The following is a 15,652-nucleotide window of genomic DNA, read 5'->3' as shown; positions in this document are numbered from 1 at the left end:
CTCCCACTTCCTGCACCCGTGGTCATTCCCAGAATTCCCAGGAGCCCTCCTCACTTTGCTTAGTGGGAAGAAACAGTTGGATCCTGGAAGGATTGTTTAGAAAATCAGATACAGTCTAGATGCATGTTGTTCGGTTGGTTGGTTGTTTTGCTCCAACCTGAGGTTCTGCTGGGGAAATGTGATCCGTAGCGGCCGTAGCCGGTATGAGGTGGAGCTTTGGTACAGAGTGGAAGGATTAATGCCTTCCCCTGGGATGGGTTGCTTGAGGTACGCGTTTGGCTCCTTTTGCTTCTCTTTCTGACATATCTACTTACTTCTGTATTTTCTCCCCATGACCCATGAGGAGGCCCTCACCAGAAGCTGCCCAGATGGTAGCACTTGTGCACTGAGACTCCAGCCTCCATCTGTGAGCCAGAATCACCAGTTTTTTCCTCTTTAACCTGTCCAATCTCAGTATCCAGTTCAGGAACAGAAAATAGACTCAGAAGAATGCCTTATTCCCACTCCCCCTCATCATCCATCTCAGCAGTACATTTTCACACGCTAGTGTAAAGGTAAGAAGATCCTATGCACTATTAATAGTTGACAGAAGTTATCTATTATAAGCTCAATGTATGTTTCTGTTTATTATTAATTCTCAGAATAGCACTCCAAGGACATACCTGAGGAATATGTAGGGCAGAATGCTGTGGAAGATACTGAGGGAAAAGTGCTTTTGCATCTAGAAAATGATGTTTTAGGAACACAGAGAGAGGTTAAGGATTGTACCTTAAGTTTTATATAAAATACTTTTGTTAGTCTTCTTCTATGCAACTCTTTATAGTATAGAGAGAAGGCAGCAGGCTTAAGGAAGTAGACAGCCATTGTTCTCGTCTGTCCACCACTCAGGGACCAGTGGCCACACTAGTGTTTTGGTTCTTTCTTTAAAACAGGCTCCTTATCTCAGAGTCAATGACAACATATCTGGATTTCATTTTCATCTCAAATTTTAACTCACTGTAAAACATTGTGTGTGTGTGTGTGTGTGTGTAGAAATGTTTAAAAAAATAGGCTTTAGAACACAATTAGCGGGTTGTGTGACGTATTTTCACTTTTAATAAATGAGCTGTCCTTCATTCAACTTAGCGTTTCTTCTCATAGGAGAAAAAAAAATCAAGCAAGGGAAAATGTGGAGAGATGAATTAATGTGACATTTAGAGCAAGATTTTAATGACATGAAGGGCAAGAACATCAGAGCTCTGCGTTTTTCCTTCCACGACTACAACTTGACATATTTCAGAATGTTGTTACTAAAATGAACTTCTTAAAGCAGAAAATAAAAAAAATGTAAATGTGAATGATACGGTGAGTTAGCCAAGTCACATTGGTAGGGGCGGTCAAAGTGGAACTCAGACTGGTGTATGCATCACCGGTCATAGACTTGGCCTGTGTTTTCTTCAGTCCAGGCTGCCTGTGGCAGGCAAGAGTGAGAAGGGCCTTGGACAGCACTTAATCCAGATGAGGAAACAGACCTAAAGAGGCTGGTGGTCAGATCAAGGTCACAGAGGCAGTTTGCAGCCCTGAACGCTCTCTCTGAATCCTCTTGCCAATAAATGCAATAGAAAAGCCATAAAACGTTCTCATTGCCATCAAGCTCAGAGGATGCGCTTGTGGGCTAAGACAGAGATAGAAATGCACGTGGGCAAATCGTGCTGGGATGTTTAAAACAAACAAAACAAAACAAAAAACAGGTGCATACCTGGAATATTTTCTGAAAATTATTTGTACAGTAAAATATTCAAAAGGAGAGCAAACTGAGTATAATTTTAATTAAACCTGACTTCTTTTCTTTGACTGGGAGAGGAAGGTAGAATGGAGATGAATGACTTGAAGCAACAGGGAGGCAAGGAACTTTCAATTCATTATAAGGAAGAAGTTTTCAAAGGTCAGCATTGTCTGAGGATGGGGTGAGAGATGAGAACATTCATCATTGGAAGTTATTAAAGCAGAAGCTGGGAGAACGTGGCAGGGCTTACCCAGCTTTCAAATGCAGACAGGCTGTAGAGACAACCTGGGAAGCTGCTGAAAACAGAGATTTCTGAGTCCGAGCCCAAGAGGGTACCCCGGGGACCGTATTTGTAAGAAGCCATATAAGTGATTCTCCTTTTCAGAGAAATGCATCAGACTTTTTGGGGAATGTTGCAACCCAAGAGTCTACATTTTTGTGTATGAGTGGTTAGCAATGGGCAAGGAATCTGCATTCTAGTTTGGGTTCTGTCTCTGTAATTTTCTTTTTACCATATTGTGTCACATCATTGGGACTCAGATTTCCTGCCTGTAAAACCAAGTGAGATTAGATGTCTCTTAGGGCTCCTATATGCTAGGAGTTGGGTTTCTGAGGTTAGCTTGGAGGAGATTAATCTTCAAAGTTGCTAGAAAATTCTTTAGGACATTCAGGTGTTGGGGAATTATCTTGGAATGGCTGTCAGTGACAGCTGGGCGAGGCTGTGTGATATGGCTGCTTTCATGGAGTTGGCAGGCATGCTGCCCAGGATCTGTCTGCCTCCTGCTGGACAGGTGGGGAGGAGATAGGGTTGGAAACTGGGAATTTGGGAAACTTGCCTCTTGCTTCAATTATCATCTTTGTGGTCCAGTTACTATGCAGGAAAGGAGATCTGAGGAGGTTCATCTGCTATCCAATGACATTGAAGTGACCTTCTGTGGACATCGTGCTTAGAATCTGCACCTCTGTTTGGGGAGCTGCTAAGGCATGGCTCTGTGCTTCTTGCAAATGAGGCTTGCCAAACCGATGAGCCTTGGTGATGATCTGATAATGGTTTTTACTTTGTCCTCAACTTTGTTCTCCCCTCTCCAACTTTTTATCCGTTTCCCCACAGAACACTTATTTGCTAAATCTCACCTGTGCAGTTCTTCATTTCTCACTTTTTAAGAATGCAATTGTGTTATAATAGTTTGCCTTTTATCTTCTCCTCCTAAATATGCCTATCTCTTACTTCAGTATATTTCCTTTGGGGCCTTCCTTTCCAATCGCAACCTAGCTAGACACAGATGGAGCAGCAGACATTTCTTTATCAACTTTACCCAAGGAATATCTAAGAATCTACTTAGGAATTCCTAATAGGAGGAGTGACAATAATTTTCTTGATATGTCAATGGGGGAAACTTCAAACTCAAAATCACAGAAGGGGTGGGCAAGTGGTTTATCTTTTAACTAGGTAGGGAGTGCCTTATAGAGAAACACATGGAAGTTGTAGTATCCTGTCAAGTCCTTGGACATCATGACTCTTCCATTTATACTTTTTTCTATAAAGTGTCTCCAGATATTCAATCCCTTATTTCAAACGGTGTCTTAGACAGAACCATCTGATGCCCTTCCCAATCTCAACTCAAAACTGACCAACACTATTCTTGGATCTATTTTCTCAAACTCACAACTTTCTCAAGTCATTATACTGGGCCAAGGAATCTCCTTTACCTAATATAGCTTGCAACAATGCAAGACATGAAGATTTTTATTAGATGCATCTATTTTCAGGTATGATGGCACACATTTGTAAATCTAATACTTGGGAGGTTGAGACTAAAGTTCAAGACCAGCCTGGAGTACAAAGCAAGTTCAAAATCAGCTTGCTCTAAAAGGGGAAGCCTTATCACAAAGACTCATATCTTGTGAGTAAACACCCAGGAGGCATAAGCAATGTCTACATCGCTTAGAAACTGTCAAACTCCATTCAGAGTAGTTGCAACATTTCACACTCCCATCAACAAGAAAAAGCTCCAACTCCCCCATGACATATCAGCACCACCAGAATATTTTAAGTTATCATTTTAGCTACCATCATGCATGACAGATACCTAGGCCTGATGGCTCCTGAATTTTGTAAAGCAAATTGCTAAATTTTGGAAATGAAAGAATCACCAAAACTTTTGTCTAAGTCTGTTTACATATTTGTTTGGACAGCAAGGTATACACACTCTATAAGAAAGCTATGAAGAAAAACAATGACTTATTAAATAAAATAGAGAACAAACAGGGAGGGGAATTCAATTTACTAGCACTTAACAACAGGACTCTAAGATGTTGATGTTATTTATAAAGCAAAATGCTATGTGACATCTCTATGATTTGTTTTGTAACTATAGGCATGTCTAATATATTTCACAAAGACTTTAAAGGGGGCTGGAAAGGCCCCTCAGCAGCTGAGAGTACGATGCTGCTTTTGCTGAGAACCTGAGTTCGGTTCCCACATCCACACCGGGAGGCTCACAACCACCAGTAACCCCAGCCGGAGGGCACTTCATGCCTTCTGGCTTTTATAGACACCCCTATTTATGTGTGCATGCATGTGTGTACACACAATTAAAAAATTAAAAAAATCTTAATTTCTGAAGAAATAAAAGAAATAAGTTTGACTATATTGAACCACAAAAAGGTAACAGAATGTGGAGCAATGTTTTGAAATTCCTTTCTAAAAGAAGTTGGAGCACAGTTGATTAAAAACTTAGCAAAAGTACTTTATAGAATTTGAGCATTTCTTAAGACGTAAAACTTTCCTTTAAATGTGCTTAAATGGAGCTAGGCATGGTGGTCCATACCTGTTATCCCAGCACTGGGAGACCGAGGCATGAAGGCTACAATTTCAAGGTCAGCCTGAATTACATAGTATAGTCATGTCCCCAATGAAACAGGCAAACAAACAAGCCCCAACAAAATGAAGCCTGCTTAATGCTTATGAGCACGTCGGCATTTGTTTATAGCCACAGGCCACACTGCTAACCTGTCAGTTCATCTACTCCCAGAGGCAGTAGCTACACACGCTTGAAAGGCTCATAACACTAAAGTGGTTCTTAATGATGTGCAAAGTGTAGGCTTTTACTAAAGACCGAGACTGGGAGGGGCTTTGAGTCAAGATCCTCATAGAGGTTTTCATGTTAATCTTCAGTTCCCTAGACACCCCCACATCACTATCTAAATCACATAACTCTAATAGTCATTCTGGTTGTCAGGGATACCTTCTAAGGAAATGTTACCTGTGACGACACTGGGGATTTTGGAGAGAAAACTCTTAACTGTTCTGACGGGCACACCCCCTGTCTTGTCATCTTGCATCTTTGTAATGATGTCCTCAATCTGAAAGAGGTTGAAGAAAAGAGGTGTTAGTTGTTTTCTTGCACAGTTGTAAGAAGGGAAGCCTTTATCAAATAGTCCCAGTGTGCATAAGTGTTAATAACAGGCATCAGGGAAAAACCAAGTCAGTCAGGAAACAGTATCAGTGTCTCCTGGGTATGAGAACATTAGAGCATGTTCTGTAGGAACAAACCCTTAGTGAACAAAGAGAGGAAGGGAGAAGTGATTAGGGTCCTTAAAAGGATACCAACATGAACATCATGTGTGATGAGTTTTCTCCTCTTTCTCAATGTAAGTTTAAACCATAGAAAACTACCAGATTTGATTCCAAGGAAATGGCAGTTTCCTAAGGTTCATCCTAAAATGTCAACACAGACCAGTCATTGGGAAGTTCAGGCAGGAATGCCTTTGGGAGAGAGTCCAGAGTGCACAGCAGCAGTTCCATTGGGAGAAACAGAGCAGGGGAGTGATCGGCTAAGAACACACATCTGTAGGCACGGATTCTCAAGCCAATGTAATTTCCTGGGCAGAAATGTCCAGAACAGGATATAGGAATGCTTGTAACAGGGATATGGATCTTTTTGTTCAGGGAGTTAGAACAGCTAGAGAAGGGGACAGGCTAGCATGTATTATTGACACAGTTTGATTCCATAACCAATAGAAATATCTTGAGATAAATTATCTGAGTGAGTCTCTATTGGGATCACATAATTTTAAAGACAGAAACTTAAGCTATAACTTAACTTTCCTCTAGTTCCACATGCTATGATTGAATTTCAAGGGTAACTGAGTTTCTCAAAGACTAGTAATTGCTTTGGTAGCAATAGATGTGTTGTTAGATACAAAGTTAGGACATGCTGTAATATCATTGCCATCATTAAGATGGTGAAAACGCCTACCAGGTATTCAGAATACATTATCTTCAACACACATAGAATGTACTTGTTCACAAGTCTTTGATTAGAACTAGACATCTAAACCAGGATTCAAGGCACTGTATCTTCTGGTTGTCAGGAGTGGAGAGCTAAACATCTGTAATCAATATCAATGGCTATGGCAGAGGCTAAGAACTGTCTCAGCCATCACCAGGTCCCACAGATGCCCAGTGGCAGAGCCAACTTAGAAGCTAGTTGTAGACTCCAGGGCTCGGGTTTTTAACCCTGAGCCATTCTGCTTTACAATAGGATTCACAGAAAACAAGCCAAGTGTTAAAGCCACCCTTCCCTGAAGATTTCTTGTTTTTGCTGCAAAAGTACTGAGAAAGAGGGGCTGAGGATGGGGTTCCAAGACAGAATACTCGTCTAGAATGTAAAATACCCTGCATCCCATCCCCAGCATCACTAAATAAATACGTGAATGAATGAATGAATGAATGAATGAATGAATGAATGAATCAATGAATCAATGAATCAAGCATGAATGAACTAATAAGAGACTGAGAAAGAATCCTAAGACCCCAGCCCTTCAGATGACAGTATCTCACAGGCAGGGGAGTCTTTCCCTGCAGCCTGATCATCTATGTTCTATTTAATTACAGTCTAAGAAGGAATCTAATTCCCATTTCCATTATCCACCTCAGCTACTGCTCAGGTCTAAGCTCAACTCAACCAAATAACCACCCCGAGTATCACTCATCAATGGCCAAGAAGAGCTATTGCTAGAAAAATGATCACATTTTAAAAGTCATCTATGTGTTTGATCTAGTGTGCTGTTTGAAACCAGAGACATCGGTGACTTTGATGATTGCTGTGAGAAAACCAGAAGCACCTTTGAGGATTGGCGGGAAGCCAATAATTCAATTCAGTCAGACTTCTGAGTAGGTGTTAGACAGTAAGAATAATTAGTCTCTGCCACTGTGGGCCAAATGGGAAGAACTGGCTGCAGGGAGGAGCTCCCCATGGCTCCTTTCTCCTCTGCCCAGTTGCTTCCCCATGTGATGGAATCTCAGAAGGACATGTTTACTAAAGACACATGGATCTCATTATGTTGGTCCACAATATACCAAGAAGTTTACTGTTCATTAGCGGTAATAGCCAGATCAAAAGACCAGTCTTGCTGGGTGTGGTTGCATATGCCTGTAATCCCAGCACTTGAGAAGTCAGGAGGATATCATCACAAGTTCAAGACCAGCCAGGCTATGGAGTGAGAACAGAAAAAAAAAAAAAAAAAAAAAAAAAGGGCAGCAACCAAAGGACTGCCAATTCCTTACTGGACTGGAAAGGGGATTCCATCCTGAGCTGTTCACAGCATCACAAGAATAGAGAAGGAATTGCTGGTTCTAATGCCTGATCTGCCTCAGTATGGATACACTGGCCTCATGGTGGAAATAAAATCTGCCATTGACCTTTTGTCATGAGACTTGCCCGGCTGCTGTTCCCGAATACAGTGTGACATGTGCTCATCAGGTGCCTGTGCACTCCAGCTCTCAACCTTAGATAGTTGATGTCCCAAGAAAGATGTGAGTAATCCCCAATCTTAGGCAACCCAACCCCAGCTTCCTTGCTCACTTGGAAGAGGCCAATGTGTCTATGCCACTGACCCTGGGATGGTTTACTCTACAGCAAGATATAGTAAGGCTCTGACAAAAGGCACTTTTTAAAAGTTGTCAAAGCCACAATAGATATTTGGCAGGCAATCAGAATGGATGTATTAGGTTTTGGGTGCCTTTGGGACCAACCCGCTTTAAGAATGTAGAAATTCAATATACAGACAGTATTCACCATTTACTTTAAATCACTCATACAATGTCCTGGTGTAGGTGGCTGACTTGACCATTGAGTTAGACAAGGGTTTGGCAACTCTTACTGATGCTGGACCATCACCTACCACAACACACTTGCTCTGAAGTCCCTTGTCATGGGTTTTGGAGAATTCTCAAGAATTTACAAGAAGGCCTTAGGAGTTTATAAAAACACTGAGGAGTGCTTTTAAATACCTTAAACAGATTTCTAATTTGTTTCTCAATCTTAAAAGTTCTATAGTAAAGATATCAACATGGAGGCCCAGAAGGCCTCAGAGCTGGTATGGGACAAAGCTGCAATTCCTACCCAAGTCTTCCTTAATGCAGCATGTCATCAGAATCTATCAAATAGTAACTGTACTGCCCTCTCAGAGCAGCAGAAATCTTAGCTACCACCCTTCTTCACCTCCCTGGGGACGGGGGAGACAGAAACTGACTTACATTTTCCTGACTGGTTCAGTTGCATCTCACTTTGACACCTTGTGTTCCCAGGGAACAACACAGTAAGTTCCCTGACATCCTTTGATGTGAAGACCCGTGTCTTAGGGAACATGTTTGGCCCTACGTGCCCTGTGCCAATCAAGGAGCAGGTGGCCCCAATCTGACAGCCAGGTGAAGCAGAGAAATCATTTGGCCAGCTTGGTTGGTTCTGCCTGGGTGAGCCTCCGTAATAAGGGGTGATCTTCTACAAGGAGCTCAGCATCCAGCACAGGAACGGGGATCCTCCAAATAACAGAATGACAGCAGCCATTACACTACCCACCGGGCTTTCTTTTACATGAGCAATAGACACGATTCACTGAATTCGTGCTGAGCAAGAGGGAGGAAGAGTGATCATCTTTTTAGAAATGGAAGCCTCCTTGAGATCACATGACTGGACTGGGGTTTAGAGAACTCTGCAGCTTCTTCAAAAGTGTTCCACTTCTCTAGAGTCATCACTACCCTGTCTCTGCAGTGATATGTGTGTCTACTAAGTGGATAATCCAGTTTGAAAATAAGAGAGGCTGGCTGCTTTGACCTGCCCAGTGCAAAACTGTGTCTGAGGGGTGACAGCGTCACAGGTTGGAGGTAGGGTTGGGTAGGATGGGGGAGTACTGATTTTTTTTTTTTTACAAACTACACTAGGTGGATGATGTCAGAAACCAGACAAAGATGTAGGTAGCCCCAAGAGACCCTGGGACCAGCCCTTCTTGGTCAGCTCAGGCCTGTTCATCTCTGCCTTTCTGGATGACATTCCTGTCCAAAATGACAAAGGACCCATGTTAGTATTGTTTGTGCAATTTAATGAGCCAATGAGCTAATTTATTTATCTCATGCAGTGTTTCCTCAGCAGAGGATTAAAAAAATGTCAAGTGTGGGAAAATTATAGTGCAATTATCGAAAAGAAAAATGCCTATAACTTCAAGGAAGGAAGTTACAAATTTATGAAAAATTATGGCATTATAAACAAACTGATGCCCTGGGCCTCTGGCATGGAGACCTTATCGATGTTGACTTTGCAACCAGCCTCCTAGTTCTCCTTTGGCTCTTGCATTTAATTAAAGACCTAGTCTTTCCTTGTGTCTGAGAATGAGTGAAATTGATTCTGTGGACACCCTCTTGTCAGCCCAGAGGCAGGAATTTGAGCTGGCTGATGACAATCACAATTCACAATGTGAAGTGTGCATGCTTCATGGAGCTTGATCTCTCCCATCTGGTTCCCGGAAGATCACATCATATCTTTTTTTGTCCATAAAATTATAATACAACTGTTATTTTTACAGCTCTTAAATGTATTCACGTTCACTTAACCACTTTTAATGTTAGGCCCTGTGTTAGTGTCTCTTGTTAAAAAGGCAGGTAGGTGGGCCAGGGAGGTAGCCTAGTGGGCAATGTTCTTGCTTTATAAGTATGAGCACCCAAGTTTGAACCCTAGAGGTTACATAAAGTGGGGCATACAGCGTGTATCTATAACTCTAGTGCTCCTAAGTGTGAGGGAGGCAGAGATAGAAGAACGCTCAGGTAGAAGAATGGGCCAGTTGCTCTCCCATAGACAGCAGTGAACAATTTTGGAGACCCTGTCTCAAACAAAGTAGAAGATGAGAAATGATGCCGGAGGTTATTCTCTGACCTCTACATGTGCACCATGACACACATCCTTACTTATGATTGCTCATCGATATGCATGTCTATCCACATGCATTGTATACACACACACACACACACACACACACACACACACACACACACTGTATATACAGCACACCAGTGTATCAGACAGAAGAATTCATTATCTTTCATAATGGACTACTATGGTTAGTGATTTGGGGATCCAGGACTGTGGGTTAAGGATATAGAGCTGGGCCAAAGAAGTGAATCACTAAAGGACCCTCTTCAGGAAGCTCTTGGCATGAAGTCCAACATTTCGGACTCACCACCCATTTTTCCCATCCCAGTTCAAGGCCTGAAGTGAATCTTGGGATTTCACCTTCTAGCTAGAGCAGTGCTGGTTAACAGTTTTGAGGGAAACTGATGTTTGAGTCACCGTGTCAGTAACAATAGTAGCAGCCTGCAAGTTTTCTTCCCTAGGAACAATGGGTGTGCCATGTCATTGCTATGGTGTCTCATTTCGGGGAGAAGCGTCGTATCTCTGTTAATGGTGGAACAAAATGGGGAGAGTTCACATTTGTTTCCTTCCAGAAGTCCCCAATAGATGTTGGCTCAAATCTCAGGCCAGAACAGAGTCACACAACTACTTTGAGCTACCAAAAAGGATGGGGAACAAAGATTCTTGGCTATTCCAGCCCCTGTACCACATGGAGGCATGGGAGGAGGAGAGAGATGGGGGGGGGGATTAGCCGATTAGCATTATCTGCTCTGAAGGATCTATAGGTATGAACATTCGTGCTAAGAAGGGCAGGAGGCGGGTCCTGACTCCTCTCTGACCTGTTTTCTATACTGTAACCTGCAAGGTATTCTTCAAGGGGGAATACTCACATTGAACAACATTACAGTGTCTAAGAGTATCTTGTCATAAGCTCTTATAAGACTTTTCTCTATTTCAGTTATCATATCAGTTTGTATTTGCATTTCCCATTAGACTGTTTTTCTCACCACGGAGCCCTCATTAATACTAAGTGCTCAGCAAACAACTCAACTGCTCAACCACAGTCCAAAGTAAATTCGGTGTTTACATCCAAGGGCATCTCGATTTGAGACTGCGTTCCATAAAAAGACATCTCAAGATTTCATAATTTTTAATAACTACATGTAAGGAAAAACTCCACAGGCACTCAAGCGCCAGCTGAGACCGGAGATGGCTCTCCAAGGATCAGGCCTGGCATGCTCTGGGCTGTGCCAGGCAGATGGATGAAAACCACGGGCTGCTTTGGGCTATGGTTTTACTATTACCACATGTAGTGCTTCCTAAGTTACTTTCACGGGAACATTTTCTCCCCTTTAATTGAAGAAAAACACAGGGTGAGTGGGATTCCAGGACATCGATTAAATGGCTTCATGACACCTCAGGGAAAGCACCTTTATCTGGAGATTGGTAGGGAGGCCGAAGCCGGACGCAGCCTTGTCTGTTTTGTTTTGTTTTGTTTTGTTTTGTTTTTTGTTTTTTTTGTTTGTTTTATACCAGAATCTGTTGTTGCTGTGCAAAACAAGAGGGCTGTGGACAACATAGACTGGAATGTTTGACTGCTGAAGGCCAGCCATAATGGATGGAGCACAGATGACACTGGCCAGTAAAAGTTCCCAGCACTTCACTGACCTCAATGCTTCACTGGCATCTCCTCAGATTTGCCTGTCATCTGTTTCTTGACATTTTCTTTTTTCTTTACTGAATAACAGGCCACTGTTGGTGCTGATGGGGGAAGGAGGCAAACGGTCCAAGGGCACGAGAGACTGTCAAATAGTGAGATTAGCAGCAGAAAAGCCAGGAGTTCTCGCTCCACACATGGCTGCATGGATCTCCATGCCAGTGGATGAAGGCATGTCCAGGGGGAACTGGAAATCACCTGAGCATTTAATGGAGTGGAAAAGGGTACAGAAAGTATGTCCATATCACATGCATATTAGTTTAATACACAGTATGTAAAACAGAAAGATGCCCTTCTCCAACAAATGAGCTCACCCTAATCCCTGGGTCCTAAGACTATGTTACCTGGTGCAGTACCAGGGTCATGTAATAAAGGTTAGGGGCCTTGAAATGGAAGAGTGTTCTGGATTCTTCAGGTGTGTCCCATTTATTTACAGTTCTTGACAGCACAGGGATTTCCTGATTATAGTTGACTAGAGAGTGGGATCAGAGTATAAAAGGGTCAAAGATTCGGGATTTCCCATTTGCAAATATGGAGGAGGGAGCCAGAAGCCGAGGAGTGCGGGTGGCCTCTGGAAAGACAGAGTCTAAGAACCCAGGCAAAGAAGTAACATGCTTGCCCAGAGAAACCTAGTTCAGGGGGCTGATCTTCCAGAACTGAGAAGGTAAGTTTCATTGTTCAATTTCATTTTAAGCCACAAAGCTTAAAATTTATTGTGATCATAATAATAGAAAACAAATACTGTACCTCCCCTCTACCTCCCCAGACTAGTAAATGTTAGATACTCTGCCTTGTTTCCAAAGTCAGGTTAGTACACCATCCCGGGTGAAGGCATGGGGTGGGGTGGGGGCTGGGGGAGAAACCTTTCACACTGCTTTCTATCATTTTGAGCTGTTCAGTGGCCAAACTAGTAGTCAGCCAGGACTGGTCCCAGAATGCTTGGGAGGCTGGTAGGGAGGCCAGCGGGCATGCGTCCATTTATAACTCGATACTATTTCCTCCATGGCTTTCTTGGCCCTGGGCCAGAGGGATCAGAGGGCACTCAGGTGCTACTAAAACCCGTGATCTCCAGCATCCTATTCTATACAAGCAAAGACTGAGGCCTTGCTCCATTTCTCACTCTCAATTTTACATAGCCACCTATCATGCCAGAGAGAATCAAACCTGTAGGTCAATACAGCCATCGCCCTAAAATGCTCCAAATTTGAGCACGAGGGCCACTGTGCTGAGTTGTTACAGAGACAGTCAAGTCTCAGCATGCGGACTGCCTCCCTCTTCCCACCTCCGAGAGAGTGCAATGACTTAGTCTTCAAACAAAAACCGAGGCTATCTGCCAACCTGAAATATTACTAAGATTTCCCCCTCATGGGAGAGAGTAAGGAACATAAAACTGTGTCCCTGTGGGACCGTGAAAGGTAGCCTGGTTCCTGGTTGAGCTAAGGCTTGAAACTTGGGAAATCCTGAAGGGATGGTAGACGCTTTGCCTGATTCCTGGGTACCAGGCCCCTATCACTAGACACAGCCCCCCATAGATTTGTGGCCATCAGTCACATAAGGGCAATGTCCCAAGCCCCTCCACATGTAGAGGACATGACATGTGGTCATGAAGGCTCAAGACAGATCTCCATTTTAAAGAGGTACCTAAGGGCCTGGAGGGCTTATCCAATAAGCTTTCCTTCCCAGACACTCCTCCCTGAAAAAGGTATTTAACCTCAGGCCCACACTGAGAAGTAGGGTATGGTTTTACTCATCCACTTTCCACCATGACAATAAATGCCTTAAAACCATGGACTGCCTCATTTCATCCGCGTGGGGAGCCATATAGAAGGCCTTTGCCTATAGAGTTGTCTAATCTCCTGTAGAAAGCCTCTCTGTGCTCCTAGCTATGGTCGTCACCAAGCCCAAGCCCAAGCCCAAGACTGCTACCAAGCCAAGGACTCCCCCATGCAGGACCATCTGGAGCTCCCCATGCCCCCCACTGCCTCCATTCTCAGCTCTTCCAGGGATTCCAGGGAACCAGACAGCTCCAGTATCATCACAGGTCTGGGGAGCCCCTCCCCGCAGCCAGCTCTGGCTGTCCAGAGCCTCAGACTGCAGTTCCCCACCCAAGCCCCAGACTGCACTTTCTCACCCCCAGGGAGTGGTGTCCCAGGGCTTCCCTATGGCCCAACACTCACCTGGAGACACTGTGGGGTAAGCACAGTCATCTTCCCATGTCCTGCCTCCCCTAGCAGCTGAGCCCTGTGTCAGAGCAGACTCGGGACCCATAATCCTACATGTCCTCTCTTGACCCTCCAGTCTTTGGAATAGCTCACCCTTCTTGGCTCATGCCTGATCCCCCCAACTCCATTTCTTAGTACCTTTCCCTCCTCCAGACTCAACAACTCAAGTGTGGTTGGGACAATTTATACAGGTCATCTGGAAAACTTGCCTTAGTTTTCCACGGCTACAAAGGCCATGCGAAGCCCTGCTGTGGAGTCCAAGGGCTTTTGTCATTTGGAATCAAACCGCTTTCCCTGTACCTCTCTAGCCCTTTGTGCCTGTGGGCGTCCTCACCTCAGAAAACCTCCATCGTTCTTCCTTGATTCTTGCACAACACAGCCTTCCTGCAAACTCATCTTGCGTTCTCTGCCTCATTGTTATCAGAGTTAAGGATGGTCTGACTCTAATCATAACATAATTTTCATTGCTACTTTATAAGTGTAAGTTTGATACTATTAGAAATTATAATATAGACATTTGATATGCAGGATATCTGATATTCAACCTCTGTGAAGGGGTTGTTCGACCCCAAAGGAGTCACAATCCACAGGTTGAGAACCACTGCTTTAAGAGGTATGACTGGGGGACATAATTAGGTCACTGAAATAGGAAAGGGTTAACACAGTCTTATGTGACCTCCATTAGTTCCTGCAAGAGTGGATTTATTTAAACAACAACAACAACAACAACAACCACCTCTCTGGATCCTGTCTTACTAGTTGACCCTCTCATAGGTCTTCCATCTTTCACCCTGAAAGTCTCACCAGATGCTGATATCATGCATGCAAGTCCCCCAAACTGTGAGCTAAATTAAACCATTTTCTTTATGTGTGGTCCAGCCTCAAGGATTTTGTTATAGTCACAGAAAATAGGCTGACATAATGCTTTGTATTACAGGTTCTACTACACGGCAAGAGAAGCAGAAGGGCTTTGTTGCTCCTAGGTAGTACCTCGTGAAAGGGAAGGGCGTGTCTTTCTAGAGGAGGGATGAGTTTATACAAACCCAGTAAAGGATACTTTTGGATTTCTAGGTCCTTTTCCTTTTGTAATCACAGACCAAAAGAGAATCTTTTTTTTTTTTTTTTAATCTCCCAAGAAAATGAGGTTTAGTAAGGCATGTATCTATCCAATTTAATTTTGAAATTAATCTGACTATGAAGAAGTCTGAACAACCCTAAGATGTGTTTGATGTGCTCAAGTCTCACCCTCAAAATCAGTGGGACAAACACCAATAGCTGGTAATAAACTCTTCACGGCTCTTGGGAGAGTGGCAGGGTCATTTGCCAATCATTTGTGTTAATCGTGAAGATTAAATGGCTTTTAGAGCCTGTTTCTCTGAGATTTTCTGCAAGAGGAAGTCAAACAAGCACGAGGCCAGGCATATAGCCAACCAGCCAGGCCCCTGGGTATCCAGGCTCCACCTTGGGTGTCATGGCCATGCGCAGAGCTTTCTTCCAGTTACTAAGCATTCCTAGTCTCTGAAATTTTCATGTTAGCAGCTATGTTGCTACCCACTTGCCCCCAGTCACCCAGAGGATGGGGGAGAGAAATGTTACAGAAAGAGTTTGGGGGACCTCAGATGTATATAATGGGGTCTTTTTCCTCTTCCCCTTTGTCTTTTTGTAGATCCTGGGGTATGGAGGACCAAAAGGACTGAAGGTGGTACCCAAATTCAAAGGCCACCTGATTGGGAACACTGACCCCAATAGTTTGGGTCAG

At 43.5% G+C, this 15,652-nt stretch overlaps 1 protein-coding gene across 9 annotated transcripts in view; it reads right to left on the bottom strand.

Annotated features, from left to right (window-relative positions):
* Rgs6 (regulator of G protein signaling 6) overlaps window positions 1-15,652 on the bottom strand; it is a 519,809-nt gene that overhangs the window by 176,417 nt on the left and 327,740 nt on the right. For 8 of the 9 annotated variants that reach the window (XM_029540901.1, XM_029540898.1, XM_029540903.1 and 5 more), the window contains exon 3: window positions 5,032-5,131. The exons of the other annotated variant lie outside the window; for it this stretch is intronic. In XM_029540901.1, coding sequence (XP_029396761.1) covers window positions 5,032-5,131 — 100 coding nt within the window. The remainder of the gene's footprint in view (window positions 1-5,031; window positions 5,132-15,652) is intronic. 9 annotated transcript variants of the gene reach the window in all.

This window comes from Mus pahari, chromosome 7 (assembly GCF_900095145.1).
Source record: "Mus pahari chromosome 7, PAHARI_EIJ_v1.1, whole genome shotgun sequence".
NCBI classification, from domain to species: domain Eukaryota; kingdom Metazoa; phylum Chordata; class Mammalia; order Rodentia; family Muridae; genus Mus; species Mus pahari.
This window is presented reverse-complemented; position numbering and strand designations above follow the sequence as displayed.